Consider the following 17,587-nt stretch of genomic DNA (forward strand, 5'->3'; position numbering starts at 1 on the left):
CCGGCGGAGCCGTCGCCGCAGCTCCGGAAGTGCTCGGAGCGGTTGCGTCACTTCCCGCCCGGGGTCGCCCCGCGGTCGCCGGGGTCGCGACAGGCCCTGGGTAATAACGCCTCTCTGCGGACGCTTCACTCCAGCCCAGCGCAGCGACCGGATTACGCCCGCCGCACGGCTGGCGCCGACGGCTAGCAGCGGAGAGGCTTCTTGGAGAGCGGTCACGGCATCGCTGCGGGCTTTCGCCTACCAGCGCCGCCGGCCCGGATCATTTCAACCAGGGTTGTTGTTGTTGTTTTTTACGGACTCTTCTCAATTCACTGTACTCGGTGTCCGGCGCGAAGACCTCCAGTCGTTCGTGGAGTGGATAAAAGACTCATGTTTCACGGCTGCTGTTTGGTCGAAGGAGAGCTGGGTCTTCGTGTCAGCAAGCCGGGCCGGGAATTTCTGCCTAGGCCGATTCGTAGAACCATGCCACGCTTCCGCTTCCCTCTCCGCGGCCTAGTCCGCTGCCTAATTTCTTTGGCTTCCCAGTCACCCGAGATTGAATCTTAACTACCTTGCTGCGCAGTTTATTCACACAGTATAGGAAGTGCCATTATGACTTTCAGTACCTTCTGGGTCAAGTGTTATGGATAGACAGACATGAAGCCTTACTTAAGTTGCTGCTGTACAATGTGGAAATGCCGGAGTGAAGCCAGTGATGTTAGGGAGCTTCCTCGCTGTGCAAGTCCGTAGATAACCCAAACCATTTCCACCTATGCATGAGTCGTGTATGTGCTAATATTCAGGATATTGATGTGTAATGGACTCTCTTCAGTTCTTGCGTGTATTTGTGTATACATGATTTTCAGCTTCCTGTTTAATTAGGAGCATGTACCCAAATTAGGTGCATTCAAATACTAGAAACCACCCCCCCCCCATCTTAATTTGGAATGAGAACTAATAGTAATGAGTGAGTGACATGTTGTAAGGTTGTGAATTTTATGTATTAGCAACGTAAAAGTCTGTCTATAAGTTGCTCAGTTGTGTTCCACTCTTTGCGACTCCATGGACAAGAATATTCTCCAGGCAAGAACATTGGGAGGAATCTTCCCAAGCCAGAGATCTAACTCAGGTCTCCTGCATTGCGGGCACACTCTTTACCGTCTGAGCCGTCAGGGAAGCCTGTAATTCCATGTACTTATTTGTTATAAAAAAAACATAGCCCTTTACAGCATGACACTAGTGAAGGACCCAAACTATATTTTCTGCTAATGAAATCTCTTTAATTAGACACATTCGCTCTGGGTTACTGGTAATAAATCCTCCCCAGTAAATAAAAGGGAACAATGAGTTTTTCTGTATAATTAATACATTTGCAAAATAGTGAATGAGGACATTCACATATCAAGCATACAAATGTACAATATATTGGAATCCCAGGTACTATCCTTATTTGTTCTCCTGTCTCTCCCCTGCTGAAGGTGAGTTTCTTTTCTTTTTTTAAAATATTTATTTGGTTGCGTTGGATCTTAGTTGCAGCACACAGGACCTGTAGTTGCAGCATGTGGGATCTAGTTCCCTGACCAGGAATCGAACCTGGGCCCCTGGATTGGGAGCACAGAGTCTTAGCCACTGGACTACCAAGAAAGTCCCAAGGTGAGTTTCTTAAGGTCACATATCCATCCTTGTTTTCAACATTACTCTATTAAATAGATGTTTATTAAACTGTTGCTAATAACCTTTTTTTTTTTTTTTTCTTTTTGGCTGTGCTTGGGTGTCTGGGATATACTCTTCAAAAAAATTTTTTTTTAAATTTTTGGTGGCCCTGGGTCTTCATTGCTTTGCTTGGGCTTTCTCTAGTTGCAGGGAGTGGGAACTACTCTCATTTTGGTGCTTGGGTTTCTCTTTGTGGTGGCTTTTGTGGAGCAAAAGTCTAGGTGCATGGGCTTCAGTAGTTACAGCTTACAGGCTTAGTTGCTCGCAGCATGTGGAATCTTCCCGGACCAGGATGGAATCTGTGTCCGCTACACTGGCAGGCAGATTCTTAGCCACTGTACCACCAGGGAAGTCCTGTAATATATTAAGTGATAAAAATAGGATATGAAATGATATGTGTAGTATTCTGTCTTCAAAATAAATTTACATATAAGATATGTAAACAAAATACAATGTCTCTCAGTTTCTGTGTCACAGAATCATTCCCTATAGTGGGAATGATTGGTTTTAGCTCCTTGAAGTCTGGGGCCTCATCTAAAAGACTCTTATTTCTTCACCAATATCATACAACTTTTCTTCTGTATAAATCTTAGATTCAGGTTGACGTGTTTTCATTTTTGAAAATCCACTGGAGAACATTGAATTTCTAAGAATAACTTAAAGGGTAGCACTGATAGCCTCATTATTGAGTCTTTGCATCCAAGGAATATACTCTTTCTTTATACTTCTTTTGTTTGTGTTTTGTGTATTTGAATTTATATAGCTTTATTCACATGGATCTTTGGTTTAGTCCTGCATACATTGTGGGTTTTTGCTGTTATTCTGAATAGGATTGATTCTTCCTGTTTGTTATTGTTAATGTTATTGTTAACATTGTCAACAAAGGTCCATCTAGTCAAGGCTATGGTTTTCCAGTGGTCATGTATGGATGTGAGAGTTGGACTATAAAGAAAGCTGAGTGTTGAAGAATTGATGCTTTTGAACTGTGGTGTTGTAGAAGACTCTTGAGAGTCCCTTGGACTGCAAGAAGATCCGACCAATCCATCCTAAAGGAGATCAGTCCTGGGTGTTCATTGGTAGAACTGATGTTAAAGCTAAAACTCCAATACTTTGGCCACCGGATGCAGAGAGCTGACTCATTTGAAAAGACCCTGATGCTGGGAAAGATTGAGGGCAGGAGGAGAAGGGGATGACAGAGGATGAGATGGTTGGATGGCATCACAGACTCAATGGACATGGGTTTGGGTGGACTCCGGGAGTTGGTGATGGACAGAGAGGCCTGGTGTGCTGCGGTTCATGGGGCTGCAAAGAGTCTGACACAACTGAGCGACTGAACTGAACTGAACTGATCAAAAAGTGATTGCTTTCTGATACTGTTCTTGTATCTGTCTCCTTACTGAAATTTGCTCATTATTTTTCAACTGATTCTCTTGAATTTTCAAAGTAAGCATTTGGATCACTTGAAAATAGGAATATTTTGGACTCTTAGTTTTTTGTTTTTTTGGTTTGATCTCTGATCAAACCACACCCCCTGCAGTGGAAAAACAGTCTTAACCACTGGACTGCCAGGGAAGTTCCAAGGACTCTTACTTTTTAATATTTAAATTTCTTATTTCTTTTCTTCCTTTTCTTTTCTCCCTCTTTTTCCCCCACACTCTTCTTTCTTTCTTCCCTACGGGCTTCCCTGGTGGCTCAGCTAATAAAATGCCTGCAATGCAGGAGACGTGGGTTCGATCCGTGGGTTGGGAATATCCCCTGGAGAAGGGAAAGGTACTCACTCCAGTACTCTGGACTGAAGAATTCCCTGAACTGTATAGTCCATGGGGGTCACAAAGAGTCAGACACAACTGAGCAACTTTCACTTTCTTTCACTTCTTCCTTAGTTTGCTATTTCTTTCCCTCCCTCCCTATTGCTATTTTTGCATTAGCTGCTAAGTCCAGTAAAACGTTAAGCAGTAATCATGATTAAAAAAATCTCTACTTGTTTTCCCGTCATTAATAGGATAGCTTCTAATAGTTCACCATTAAATTGTTTTGCTGAGAAAAAAATATGGTAGCTAACTAGTTTGCTTTAAAAAAAAAAAGTAGTTACTCTTTATCTATCACAAGGGAGTTTGCTTCAAATCTTAAATTTACAGTTTTATGTTCTTTTCCTTTTGGTTTTATCTTGTTTTTGCTAAGGAATGATGTTGAATACTACTGTTGCAGGTTGGACTCTTTGGAAGCAAGTACTGAGATGGAGCTTGGGGAGCAAAATACTTATTAGGGACCAGTGTATGTAAAGGGAGGGGGCTGGAAGCAGAATTAGGCAGAGGCGGCAGTTAAACTGTGATGCAGGCCCAGTGAAGCCAACCCAGCAGAAAGCACTGGAATGTGAATACTACCTGTCAGAGTATCTCATACCACGCCAAAGTGGTCAGGCATTAAATCTCTACCTTGCTCAGTCACAGGATGTGGATGGTCTTGGGAAGGGTGTGACCTAAGGGAACGTCCCCCTCATTCATGTTTGATTCCCAGGGTCTAGGAAGAAGGCTTCTCAAGCGAGGTCCAAGTGATTTCAGATGACCTCGGCCTGCAGCCGCATAAAGTTGGGCCTTGTTCCCTGGCCAGACATTGAGGTTGAGAGCACCAAATCCTAGCTGCCAGACCAGTGGTCAGTGTCAGGGCCCTGGCTCTTCGGCTTTGCAGAAAAAGAACTTCCACAAAGACGGAAAGTAGTGAAACAAGTCAAGTGTTTATTAGGAGGAAAAAAGAGTATGTATGGATAGACACATGGGTGGACTCAGAGTCCCAGAGTCATGCCCTCGTGGTAGTATGATCACTTATATGGAGCATTTTTTTCTGGGTTCCCTTTGGCCAACCATTTTTATTTCCCTGGCTCAGAGTCCATAATTGGTGTATCTTAGGATCCTCCTATGTGTGTGCACACATCTCTCAGCCAAGGCAGATTCTACTTTAGAGGTATAGAGGTAGTTAGCATCACCTAGCATCACTCCCCCTTTTGACCTTCAAGGAGCCTTTCTGTGCATGTGTAGTCAGGGAGGTCTGACTTTTCTCATTTCAAAAATGAGAAATAAGTGGTGTCTCCTCTTTGGGCAGAGCCCAGCCTCCTCCCTCAATTGTCCTCCTATTTTCATCTTGCAGTATCTACCATGGGTGGGGCCCTCTTGCCTCACAAAGATAGCTTCACATTCCTTATGAAGCTTGTGGTTCAGTTCAGTTCAGTCCTCAGTCGTGTCCGACTCTTTGCGACCCCATGGACTGCAGCACGCCAGGCTTCCCTGCCTATCACCAACTCCCGGAGCTTGCTCAAACTCATGTACATCAAGTCAGTGATGCCACCCGACATGAAGCTTGTGGAATTGATAGCAAACCTGGAGGTGTACATTTTTCTGGGGAGAGGGTGCCAGGAATTCTCTACCTCCCAGATGGCTAAGAACCACTGGTTGGACAATGTCTAGCATATGGGCAACTTGGTATCCATCTCCTGCATCAATATGTTACCTGGGGTGGGGAGAGGAAGGATACCTTGTGCTGAAGGGGACAGGAAATGTAAAGGCCTGGCCATTGCGGGGTGGAGGGTGGGGTCAGTTAAGTCACAGGGCTATGTGGTAAACCAGTAGAAGCTAAGTTTGCTTAGAGAGGAAGATACAGTCTAGGGAAAAACACAGTTGAAGCAGTAAGGTAGCATGAAATATGAAAAGCCTTGTCTGCCCTGAACCACTTCTATTTTATTCTGATGCAGTGAGGAGCTGAGGCGGTTTTTTGGCCAGGGAATGATAGTCAGATTAAATTTCAGGTAAGTTTTCTAGCAGTGTGTAAAGGCTTATCAGATGAGGAAACAGGAAGACCATTTGTTTGGGGGATCATCAGTTACCCTATGAGGATTTAATAGAACTTGGTGGGCTTGAGTGGAGTCCATGTTCAGGTCTGTCAAGGTTTACCAAGAGGGTCTACCAGGAGAGTTTATCAGGAGGGCTGTTCTATAACAGCACCTCTTCCTGAAGCTGCTCTGATGCAGATTGACTCTAAGTTAGCTCTTCTGCAGCCAGTGTTAGAAGTCCCAAATGAAATAAACGTGGTCCCATTACCAAACCCTGAATCTTGGACATTCCAATAAGGCCAATCCAGTGATGAGCACCCTGTTCAATTAATGCCTTCACTGCCTCTTGCCTGGACCAATATAATTTTCTCTTAACTGTTCTCCCTGCTTCCATTCTCTCCCAACACAAATTCATCGATACCAAATAGATTTTCTGAAACAAATCTGATCATGTCACAGCTGTGCTTAAAATTATTCCATTGTTCCCCATCCCCACCTAGAAAAAGCCTATAGCACAGGGTAAATAGACTTTTGAGCCTTGCCCCAGCCTCCTTGCCTTCCACTCCCGTTACAGGTCTTCTGCCCCAGTCAGGCCCCATCACTTCCTGATCCCAATTTTGTTCCTGTCACTAATCTTTCCACCCCTAGTATACATGGTCCATCCTCCCCATTCTAGGCTTCCTCCTAGCTTGAGAATGCCTGCAGAGGAGGATTGCTATCAAGTTAGCTGAGCAGTGAGGTTCCTGTTACAGAGTAGGGGTATGCTTATTGTTTACAAATTTTTAATTTGACAAATTTCAAACATACAGAAATGACAAGTTATATAGTGGATACCTGAATACCATCCACCGAGAGTCAGTAAGTCAAAAACATGAGCATCACCCTTATGGCAACCCACACCAGTACTCTTGCCTGGAAAATCCCATGGATGGAGGAGTGTCGTATGCTACAGTCCATGGGGTCGCAAAGAGTGGGACACAACTGAGCAACTTCAGTTCAGTTCAGTTCAGTGGCTCAGTCGTGTCCCACTCTTTGCAACCCCATGAACTGCAGCACGCCAGGCCTCCCCACTCCTAATTGTTGTATTCATTAACAATTCCTTTAGGTTCTTCCTTCAGAATATATTCAGAATCCAGACACATCTTACCACCTCCTCTGCTGTGCTCTGATCCAATCCAGTCCAGCATCTCTGACTGTGACCTTTAGCCTCCTCAAGTCTCCCTGCTTCTTAGTCTATCCTCAACTGGCAGTAAGAAGGATTCTGTTAACTCACAAGTCAGACTATGTCACTCCTCTGCTCAGAACCCTAGAATGGCTCCCACCTTCTTCAAAGGAGAGGCTGATGTCCTTACAGTGGCACACAAAGCCCCGCTTGATATGTCACCATTGGCACCATGTCGGCCTCAGGGGCCCCTCAAACAGTCCAGACACAGCCCATCTCAGGGACTTTGCAGTCTTTGCCTGGAAGATCCCTCCCTCCCCCAACTCTGGTCCCCCCTATATCTATGAACAGAACTCACCTCCTCAACTTCTCAGGTCTTGAATCCAGTCACCTTCTCCGTGAAACTGTCCTTTACTCACCTAATTAAAACTGCAGGTTACTTGCCCCCCCCCCCCCCAATACTAATCCTTATCCTCTTTCCAGATTTATTTTTCTTCATAGCAGTTCTCACCACTTGACACACCATGCATTTTTCACTAACTTTGCTACGGTCTGGAAACTCCACAAGAACAAGCACCCGTGTACTGTGCCTCCAGCACCTGAAAGGGTGCTTTGTCACACAGCGGAGCGCAGTCGCCTTCAGCGGAGTGGGTAGAGGAACGGGAACTTAAGGGAGGAAACAGGTGAGTCCAGGAAGAGTTTCTGGAGGAGTAAATCCCCTCGACACCCCTCAACCTCCACTCCAAAATACCGCCCAGAACGCGTCGGGGCCAGCCCCTCTCCCGCAAGCCACGCCCATCTAGGAGGGGCTATGGCCGGAAGCAGCGCCGCCGGCGGAAGCCGGGGCCGGGCAGGCGGTTTAGGCCCTCCTCCCGACCTGCCCCGGGCTCGTGCCCCGCCCACCCGAAAGTGGGTGAAAGGTCGGCGGCGCCGGCGCCGCGGCTGGAGCAGTGGAGCAGAGCCGGCCGGGAAACCACGGGCACTGTGACGGACGGACTGACCATGGCAGACGAGGTGAAGCCCATTAGCCCGCTCAAGAACCTGCTGGCCGGCGGCTTTGGAGGCATGTGCCTGGTGTTCGTGGGACACCCGCTGGACACTGTCAAGGTGCGAGGAGGCTGGGGCGCGCGGGCTGGAGGGAGGAGGCCCGACCGAGCAGGGCGCGGAAAGCAGGGTCTCTCGCGACGCTCGGTCCGGGACAGAAGTGGGGCCCGGGGGAGCTTCCGTGAGAAGTCTGGGGAATCTCCCTTTCGACCCTTTCGGGTGTGGAGGAAACTGTTCCTGCGCCCCAAGGAGCTAGATGGCGCAGAGTGAGAAGCCTCTAATCGCCCACCGAAGACTCTTGATTTAAAAAAAAGTTCTCTGTTCGGCAACCTTTTCTGATCTTGGCGCCCCTACTTTGGGGATGGTAAAGAAAAAACGTCTGCTCAAAGTTCTAACTTCTGCAAACCCTAACATCAGCAAGGTTGAAACAGGTCATCTGTAAATCCCTCTTCTGGAAGAGAGCTAAAAGCAGGTTACTCTAGATAGGTCTTTTGACACATTTCTCTGGAGCCAGAGTGCTCCGGCACTATCTCTTTTGCACCTTTCTTAACCATCTTCAGTCTGTAGCCTCTCCTTAACCTCAGTGGTCTCCTGTGGGAAGCAACAATGCCCTCAGTGACTGAGTCCCTTCCAAGGAAATCAAGTGATCAGCTTTGCCCAGGGCCAGGCTGATCCTCTCAACAACCTGGTGTGGAAGCCATGGTCAGATTGAGGCTCTGGGAAGGTGGAAACTCATCAAGGCTTGTTCGCTGATTATCCTCACATTGCACATCGACTGTTTCCCCTGTAGCACTTTCAGCAAGTCCTTACTGGAGACCAAAGTCCATACCCTATGACTTAGCATTCAAAGCTTCATCCTACTTGCCTAACCTTATCTCTGCACACACTTGGAGAAAATTGACAGTTCATGGCCAGGGTGAGCCTGTGGGGAGCAGTTGTGCGTCTTGCAAAGTGGGAAACCTGTGTAGAGGACTTCTTGGATTGTTGAATTGGGTTTCCTCCACCAAAGCAAATTGCTTTGGTGATGTTCTCTGAGCAAGTCTGGGCAGCAGGCTCTTTGCTGCCTTTCATCTAGAAGAGGATCTGGGGTCATTTTATCACAAGACTAAGATTAAAGCCATTGGGCTGGTTTGGGCACTGTGAAGCATGAAATCAGATGTTTATTCAGTAGTTGATAAATGCCATATGTGTTAGGGCTTCCCCAACAGTAGTTCTAAGCAGCACGCATGCAGGGGAGAATTGTTTGACCTCTCTTTCTACTCTTGATTTCGTTAGTTCTAGTTATCTGGGGCCTCTCTTTAAAGAAAAACAAAATCCTGTTGCTCCCTAATACAAGTGTCGCTCCTACCTCCGTATCTTTTTGCCCTTCCTCCCCATCAGTTGTCACTCCCAGGAAGGGAAGGATGATCTGTGTCCTGAAATGTAAATGACTGAAAATGCTCACTGCGTTTTTTAAGCCTTTATCTTTTAAAAATCAATTAATTAATTTTACTTTTGACTGTGCCGAGTCTTCGTTGCTGTGTGTGGGTTTCTCTAGGTGCAGCGAGTGGGGGCTACTCCCTAGCTGCAGTGCACAGGCTTCTTATAGCAGAGGCTCCTCTTGTTGCAGAGCACAGACTCTCGGGCATGCAGGCTTCACTGGTTGCAGCACCCAGGCTCAGTAGCTGTGGCACTAGGCATGTTGCTCCATGGCATGTGGGAACTTCTTTCACCAGGGATCGAACTGGCATCTGTTGCATTGCAAGGTGGATTCTTAACCACTGGACCACCAGGGAAGTCCTCACTGCATTTTTAATAACCAGAAAGTCTCCTTTTGATTTAAGCCAAAACCGCAAATTGCTGACTACTGTCCTTTTGACCTTAGGGAGCCAGGCTGGCTCTGGTCAAAGCTTGGCCAAGAGACACATTCAGAGACCCAAGGCAATTAACCGTGGTCTGAAAAGGCAAGAGCTGGAGCTGTTCAGCTTGGAAAGACTTTATGGTGGGTGGTGAAGGCCTGGCTGAGTTCTAACTAGAGAAGTAGGGAGACCCAGATATTCCAGGCAGAGAGGAGGCAGGACTGAAGGTGGATATAGGCTTGTCAGTTGGAACCAGGCTGTAAAAGAAGACCAGCCATGGAGGACTTTAATGTTCTTGCTGGGCCTAAATGGTGGATGTCATGATGAGACAGGTATGGATTTATACAATATCACAAAAAAGGTATCAGTCAGAAGTTTTGGTCCATCTCTCTCTCTTTCTACTAACTTGAGGAGCTTGTGCCTGACCATGGAGAATCTGAAGGCCAAGTAAAGGATATTGGATGTAAAGCAGTGGGAGCCTCTGGACATGTCTACTGTTATGTTCCATAAACTCCTCAGCTTTGCATGTCTCCTCCATTGCCTAGAGCACAGGACTGACAAAAGCCCTAACAAAATCAAGAATGAAAAATTTGTTAGGTTGGTGCAAGAGTAATTGTGGTTTCAGACCCTGAATTTTAGATCATTATAGCTAGGCTCAGACACATCTTTATTAATCAAAATAAGAACCATTACAAGCAACACATTTTTGCCAATGAGAAATAAGTTTGTTGATTCCTGTAGCATAAAAAGCTATGCTTCAAAAAAAAAAAAAAAAAGTTATGCTTCAAGATTCAATGAACTCTTGAAAAGCATTTTCTGCATCCTGCTGATTGTGAAAGCATTTTCCCTGCATGAAGTTGTTGAGTTGCTTGAAGAAGTGGTAGTTGGTTGCAAGAGGTCACATGAATATGGCCGATGAGGCAAAATTTTGTAGCCTTATTCACTCAACTTTTGAAGTTTTGTTTGTGCAATGTGCAGTTGGGCATTGTCACAGAGAATTGGTCCCTTTCTTTTGACCAGTGCTGGCTGCAGGCATTGCAGTTTTTGGTGCATCTCATTGATTTGCTGAGAACACTTCTCATATATAATGATTTCGCAAGGATTCAGAAAGCTGTAGTGGATCAGACTGGCAGCAGATGGCCAAACAGTGACCATCACCCTTTCTTAGGTGCAAGTTTGGCTTTGGGAAATGCTTTGGAACTTCTTCTCAGTCCAGCCACTGAGCTGGTCATCACAGTTGTATGCTGTCCACTTTTTGTCACATGTCACCATCCAATCGAGAAATGGTTTGCTGTTGTTGCATAGGATAAGAGAAGACAGCACTTCAAAATGGTGATTTTTTTTTTGTGATCAGCTCATGAGACACCCACTTATCGAGCTTTTTCACCTTTCCAATTTGCTTTAAATTCCAAACAGCTGTAGGATGGTTGACCTTGAGTTCTTGAGAAACTTCTCATGCAGTTGTAAGAGGATCAGCTTTGATGATCCTCTCAATTCAGTTCAGTACAGTGCAGTTGCTCAGTCGTGTCCAACTCTTTGTGATCTCATGGACTGCAGCATGGCAGGCTTCCCTGTCCAACACCAACTCCTAGAGCTTGCTCAAACTCATGTCCATTGAGTCGGTGATGCTATCCAACCATCTTATCCTCTATCATTCCCTTCTCTTCCTGCCTTCAGTCTTTCCCAGCATCAGGGTCTTTTCCAATGAGTCAGTTCTTCACATCAAGTGGCCAAATATTGGAGCTTCAGCTTCACCATCAGTCCTTCCAGTGAATAGTCAGGACTGATTTTCTTTAGGATTGACTGGCTTGATCTCCTTGCAGTCCAAGAGACTCTCAAGAGTCTTCTCCAACACCACAGTTCAAAAGCATCAGTTCTTCAGTGCTCAAATCCTCTCAGTTGGTCTTTGTCAGCTTCCAATGGTTGGCCACTGTGCTCCTCATCTTCAAGGCTCTCATCTTCTTTGCAGAGCTTCTTGAACCACCACTGCACTGTGTTTGTTAGCAGTTCCTGAACCAAATGCAGTGTTGATGCTGTGATTTGTCTTAGCTGCTTTATGACCCATTTTGAACTAGTATGAGAAAATCACTCGAATTTGCTTTTTGTTTAACATCTTTTCCATAGTCTAGGATACATATAAAGTAAACAGCAAGTAACAATTCATTAGCAAAAACATAAAGCAGCAAATGTACATTAAAGATGTTTAATATAACCACATTTAAGAATGTATTCCAAAACAAAAAAATTTAAAAAAAGAAGAATGTATTTCAATATCAAATGACAAAGTTCAACAATGTAAAACCAAAATTACTTTTGCACCAACCTAAATAAATAGAGGAAGAGCATGATGAAAATGGTGTCTTGGAAAGGTTAGTATGATAGCAAACTGAGAAGGATTAAGAAGTAGAACACAGAGCAGGAAAAAGACTGCAGAAATATAATGACTGGGTGTATCAGTTATCTTGCAATGTAACAACTTACCCCAAAACTTAGTGGCTTAAAACAACAACAATAGGGACTTCCCTGGCAGTCCAGTGGTTGCAACTCCATGTTGCAAGGGGGCATGGGTTCGAGCTCAATCCATAGTTGGTTAACTAGGATCCTGCATGCTGCACAGTGCGGTCAAAACAACAACGACAACATTCATTAGCTCTCTTGATCTTTGTGAGACAGGACTTGGGGAGCAGCTTAGGTGGGTAGTCTGGCTCAAGGATTTCTTGTGAAGTTGCAGATGTTGTCTGGGATCCAGAATATGTAAAAGAACTCTTACAAGTCAATAACACAAAAAGCAACGCATTTTAAGAATAAGCAAAATCTCCTCCCGACCTTTTCTCCAGCCGGCCGCACAGGAGGGAGGCAGAGATGGCAAATGAGACCACCAAGGCTCAGGTTGCCTGGCCTGGTGGCAACATGATCTTCAAGAAGATGATTCGCAAGGAAATCCCAACCGAAATCATTTATGAGGATGACCAGTGTCTTGCTTTCCATGACATTTCCCCTCAAGCACCAGCACGTTTTCTTGTGATACTAAAGAAACATATATCCTAGATTTCTGCAGCAGAAGATGATGATGAAATGATGGGCATTTGATGATTGTTGGCAAGAAACGCGCTGCTGATCTGGGCCTGAAGGGCTATCGAATGGTGGTGAATGAAGGTTCAGATGGGGGCCAGTCTGTCTATCACATTCATCTCCATGTTCTCGAAGGTTGGCAGATGAACTGGCCTCCTGGTTAAGCATGCTGTAGGGATAATTTTGCCTTCTCTATGCAGTGATCAGGTTTGCAAGTTCCAATATGCTAAACAATTATTTTTTTCTGCCTGTGACTGGAGATATTGCAAAAATAATTTTAAAAACCCATACATAATAAAAGATTGTTGCATGGTCTGAAAAAGAAAAATAAGCAAAGTACTTAAATATACATTTCTCCAAAGAGGATATATAATTGGAAAAAACCATGAAAGAAGTGTTCAATATCACTAATCATTAGGGAAATGCAAATAAAAAGTATAATGAGATACCACCTTATACCCAATAGAATGGCTGCTATCAATAAAATAACAAAGGTCAGGGAGGATGCAGAGACTTTGGAACCCTTGTGTACTATTGTTGGAAATGTTACAGCCACTGTGGAAAACAGTATACCACTATCTTAAAAAAGTAAAAATAGAATTACCGTATGATCCAGCAATTCTACTTCTGGATATTTACCCAAAAGAATTGAAAGCAGACTGTTGAAGAGATATTAGTACACCCCGTTCATAGCAGCATTATTCACAATAGCTGAAACATGGGAGCAACCCAGGTGCCCACAAATGGAAGAAAGAATAAGCAAAATGTGGCCTATACATATAATAGGATATTATTCAACCTTAAAAAGAAGGAAATTCTGATACTTGTGACCACATGGATGAATGTTGAAAACATTAGGCTCAATGAACTAAGTCATTCATAAAAAGACATGTACTTTATGATCCTACTTATATGAGGTACTTCAAGTACAGAAAATCTTAGAGACAGAAAGTAGACTGGTTACCAGGGTCTGGATATAGGGCGAATGGGAAGTTATTGTTTAGTGGATAGAGATAAAAAGAATTGTGGATGATGGTGACTGTTGCACAGCATTTTGAATTTATTTAACATCACTGAAAAGTGAAAGTGAAAGTCACTCAGTTGTGTCCGACTCTTTGTGACCCTATGGACTATACAGTCCATGGAATTCTCCAGGCCAGAATACTGGAGTGGGCAGCCTTTCCCTTCTCCAGGGGATCTTTCCAACCCAGGGATCAAACGCAGGTCTCCAGCATTGCAGGCAGATTCTTTACCAGCTGAGTCACCAGGGAAGCCCAATATCACTAAACTGTGCACTTAAAAGTGATCGAGATGGTAAATTTTATGTATATTTTATGACAGTAAAAAAAATAAATTGGAAAGGAAAAAATGGGCAAAGAATCTGAATAGACATTTTTCCAAAGAAGATACTCAAATGGCCAATAAACACATGAAAAATGTTCAACATCATTATCCATCATGAAAACATAAATCAAAATCTTAGTGAGATACCACCTAATAACCACCTAATACCTGCTATAATTAAAAAAAAAATTAAAAAATAGATGTCAGTGTTGGCAAGGATGTGGAGAAGTTGGAACACTCATAAACTGCTGGTGGGAGTGTAAATGGTGCAACCTCTTTGGGAAACAGTCTGGCAGTTCCTCAAAAGGTTACATAAACATAGAGTTAGCATCTGACCTAGCAATCCTCCTGTTGTGATTAATTTTATGTGTCAGCCGAGCCATGGATGTCCAGATAGTGGTCAAACGTTATTCTGGGTATATCTGTGAGGATGTTTTTGTGTGAGATTAGCATTTAAGGGAGACCAAGTAAAGCAGATTGCCCTCACTAATGTGGGTGACCCTCATCTAGTCAGTTGAAGGCCTTAATAGAACAAAAGGCCAAAACTCCTCCCTCTTGACTGATTGAGCTGGGATGTTGATCTTTTCCTGCCTTTGAACTCTAACTGAAATGTTGGCTCTTCTTGGGTCTTGAGCCTGCCAACTTTTAAACTGGGACTTGACCATTTGCCTCTCCTGGTTCTCAGGTCTTAACACTTGAAATAGAACTATCTCATTGACTTTCCTGGGTGTCCAGCTTGCTGACTGCAGATCTTGCGGTTTGTCTGCCTCCATAATTGTGTGAGTCAATTCCTTATAACAAACAAACAAATAACTCTTCATAGCCTATTGGTTCTGTTTCTCTGGAGAATCTTGACCCATGCAACACCCAAGAGAACTAAAAACATATGTCCATTCAAAAACCTGTACACAAAAGTTTGTAGCACCATTATTCATAATAATAAAAGTGGAGAAAATGTAATTTGTCATTATCTGATGAGCAGATAAACAGAACATAGTTTATTTGTGTAGTAGAATATTATTTACCAATAAAAAGAATAAAGAATTGATACATTCTGCAACATAGGCAAACTTTGAACACTTTATGCTAAGTAAAAGAAACCAGATATGAAAGACCACATACTGTATGATTTCATTTGTATGAAATATAGAGAATAGGAAAATTCATGGAGGCAGAAGGGAGCTTAGTAATTGCCAGTGGCTGAGAGAAGAGGAGAATGACTACTAATGGGTGTGGTGTTTCTGGGGTGATGAAAATATTCTCAAATTGATTATAATGAAGGTTCCACAACTCTGCAACTGTTAAAAACCCTCTAACTGTATACTTTAAATAGGTGAATGTTATGGTATACGAGTTATATCATAATAAGGCTTTAAAAAAAAAAGAAAAAGCAACCCCATACTGGACCAAAAACCCTCCCTTCCAGTCAAAAACAACAAAAAGATGTTGGGCAGGACTGTACTCATCTAAAGAATTGACTTCCACGTGGTTCATTCACATGCTGGCAGTTAGTGCTGGCTGTTGAGAAGGGGCCTTGTTTCCTCTACACATGGCCTTTTCAGGCTGTTTAGGTATCCTCATAGCGTAGTGATGGACTCCCCAAAGCAGATAACTTGAGATGGACACAGGCAGAAGCTGACCTTTCTGTCTCCTAGCCTTGGAAGTCACATAGCATCAATATCATCACATTCTGTTTGACCGAAGTGAGTCACTGAGTCTGGATCACATCCAAGGGGAGGGGATTTAGGGTTTAACTTCTGAAGAGCAGGAGTATCAAAGAGTTAATGGGCATTTTTGAAAACCACCACACTGGGTAAGAATGGGCAAGCACTTTGCCTGGAAGACTTCAGATGGAGAGAGGAAGAAATTAGGATCCTGGCAGCATCTTGAAAGAACCTTGCGTTAGCCTTGGTGCCCACATGAATAAGAGGAGAAACACAGGAAGTAGTTGGATGCTAGAGTTTCAAATGCGGAGAAACAGGGTAGACTGGTGGCTCTGGGACAAATGGGACATGCATCGAAAGGATGAGATTTTAGAGGTGATTTGAGTAGGGAGAGCTTCCCCAGGCAGTGGAATATAGCCCAAAAGGTGAGGTGAGAAGGTCTGAAGATGGCTGAGTAAAAGTCATCACTGAACATAAGCTGAAGCCCCGGAACGTGTTTTCTGTATAAGTACCGCGTGCTAACCGATCGCGCCGCTGGAGCTCTTGGACCGTGTTTTCTGAAAGGGATAGTGGGACACCTGGAGTAGAAAAGGAGACAAAGCATGGAGTGCTAAGAGTGGAGATTTAAAGAGAGACAGCTGGAAGCATTGAATCCACCGAAAGGTGGAGAAGGATGACCAAGGAAAGCAGGATTAAATCCACCTCATTCCAAAGTATCTTTGTCAAGCATGTTACCTGACCCCCCACAAAGCACTTCAGATGGGTGTGGAGAGTGCCTAGAACTGAGCTGAGCTTTGATTCAGCCAGGTCTAGTTACTGGCACATCACTGGGCCTCAGTGAACCCAGTCTCCTCATTTGTAAACTGGTCATCCCTATTCCATTTGGTCACCATGGGATCCATTAGGTAAGAAATAAATAGCAAAAGTGGCTGAGGAAATCAGAGGAACTGTCTCACTCTTCAAAAGCATGCTACTGATGACTTATGAGTACAAGGTTGGAATAAACTGGAGGAAAGAGAAGTCTGAATCCAGCAGATAAGGGGAATGCTGAAGACGTGCACACAGGTGCTGCTTACTCTGATGAGATTCTGGCAGATGGTCAGGTCATTGCCTCTGACAGGCGGTTCTGCTTCTGGGAAATGACTGTGTTTTAACTTCTGGTTTTAGGTCCGACTGCAGACGCAGCCTCCAAGTTTGCCTGGACAGCCTCCCATGTATTCTGGCACCTTTGACTGTTTCCGGAAGACTCTGATGAGAGAGGTATGGAATCGTGGGGCTGGGCATTTTCTTATTCAGAGGAACACATTTTCAGAGGGTTGGAGTGTTACTTCTCCGGGGGACTGGGTGACTGCATGGTTCTGCAGGAGGTCCAGCCCACGTGCCTGGCTCTCTCACCCCCGTGTCGTCCCATGTCCTTCTGTTGTCATCGCTTTGGAGTGTTTGAGAGTTACAGTTACTGTTTTATGTGGATGAATGAAGCTAATAAAGTGGTTCTTTCTCTCTTGGAAGGCAAAATTTAGACCACAGGGAATTCATGAGGAATAATTGGAGACATGAGATAGAAGAAAATGCAAAGCTGGTTCAGTCTGTTTGACAGGGATCAGTGTCAGAAGTTCATGTAAAATTTGGAGGAAAAGTTAGCTTGTCTGAGGAAAAAAGAGAGTGAAAGAGAGGGTCTTCAAACCCATAGACAAGGAAACTAAATTGATGTGAGGTTATTGAATTGTATAATCATTTTTCAGGTATTTCTTAGAGTGAAAACATGGGATTTTAGAAATTTTAATGACTAGTGATGCTTATTACTGATGTCATTGGCACATAGGTAACAACACCTTGTTAAGAACTTTTCCTTCATTGCCTAAAATATAACTCTGATGTGAATAAATGTTAAATATATAGTCTTTATTAAATATACAGAAGTAAGAAGCAGGTATCACCCAGACAAAGA

The 17,587-nt window shown here is 44.1% G+C and overlaps 1 protein-coding gene and 1 pseudogene across 1 annotated transcript in view; both read left to right on the forward strand.

Annotated features, from left to right (window-relative positions):
- The first annotated feature begins 7,576 nt into the window (after nucleotides 1–7,576).
- Nucleotides 7,577–17,587, forward strand: part of SLC25A20 (solute carrier family 25 member 20) — a 36,240-nt gene continuing 26,229 nt past the window's right edge. The window contains exons 1-2 of the mRNA XM_061128663.1: nucleotides 7,577–7,784; nucleotides 16,807–16,899. Of these exons, the coding sequence (XP_060984646.1) occupies nucleotides 7,680–7,784; nucleotides 16,807–16,899 (198 nt within the window). The 5' untranslated portion in view covers nucleotides 7,577–7,679. The remainder of the gene's footprint in view (nucleotides 7,785–16,806; nucleotides 16,900–17,587) is intronic.
- LOC133046284 (adenosine 5'-monophosphoramidase HINT1-like) lies at nucleotides 11,999–12,962 on the forward strand (annotated as a pseudogene).

The sequence above is a fragment of the Dama dama genome, chromosome 24, assembly GCF_033118175.1.
Source record: "Dama dama isolate Ldn47 chromosome 24, ASM3311817v1, whole genome shotgun sequence".
In the NCBI taxonomy this organism is placed as follows: Eukaryota; Metazoa; Chordata; class Mammalia; order Artiodactyla; family Cervidae; genus Dama; species Dama dama.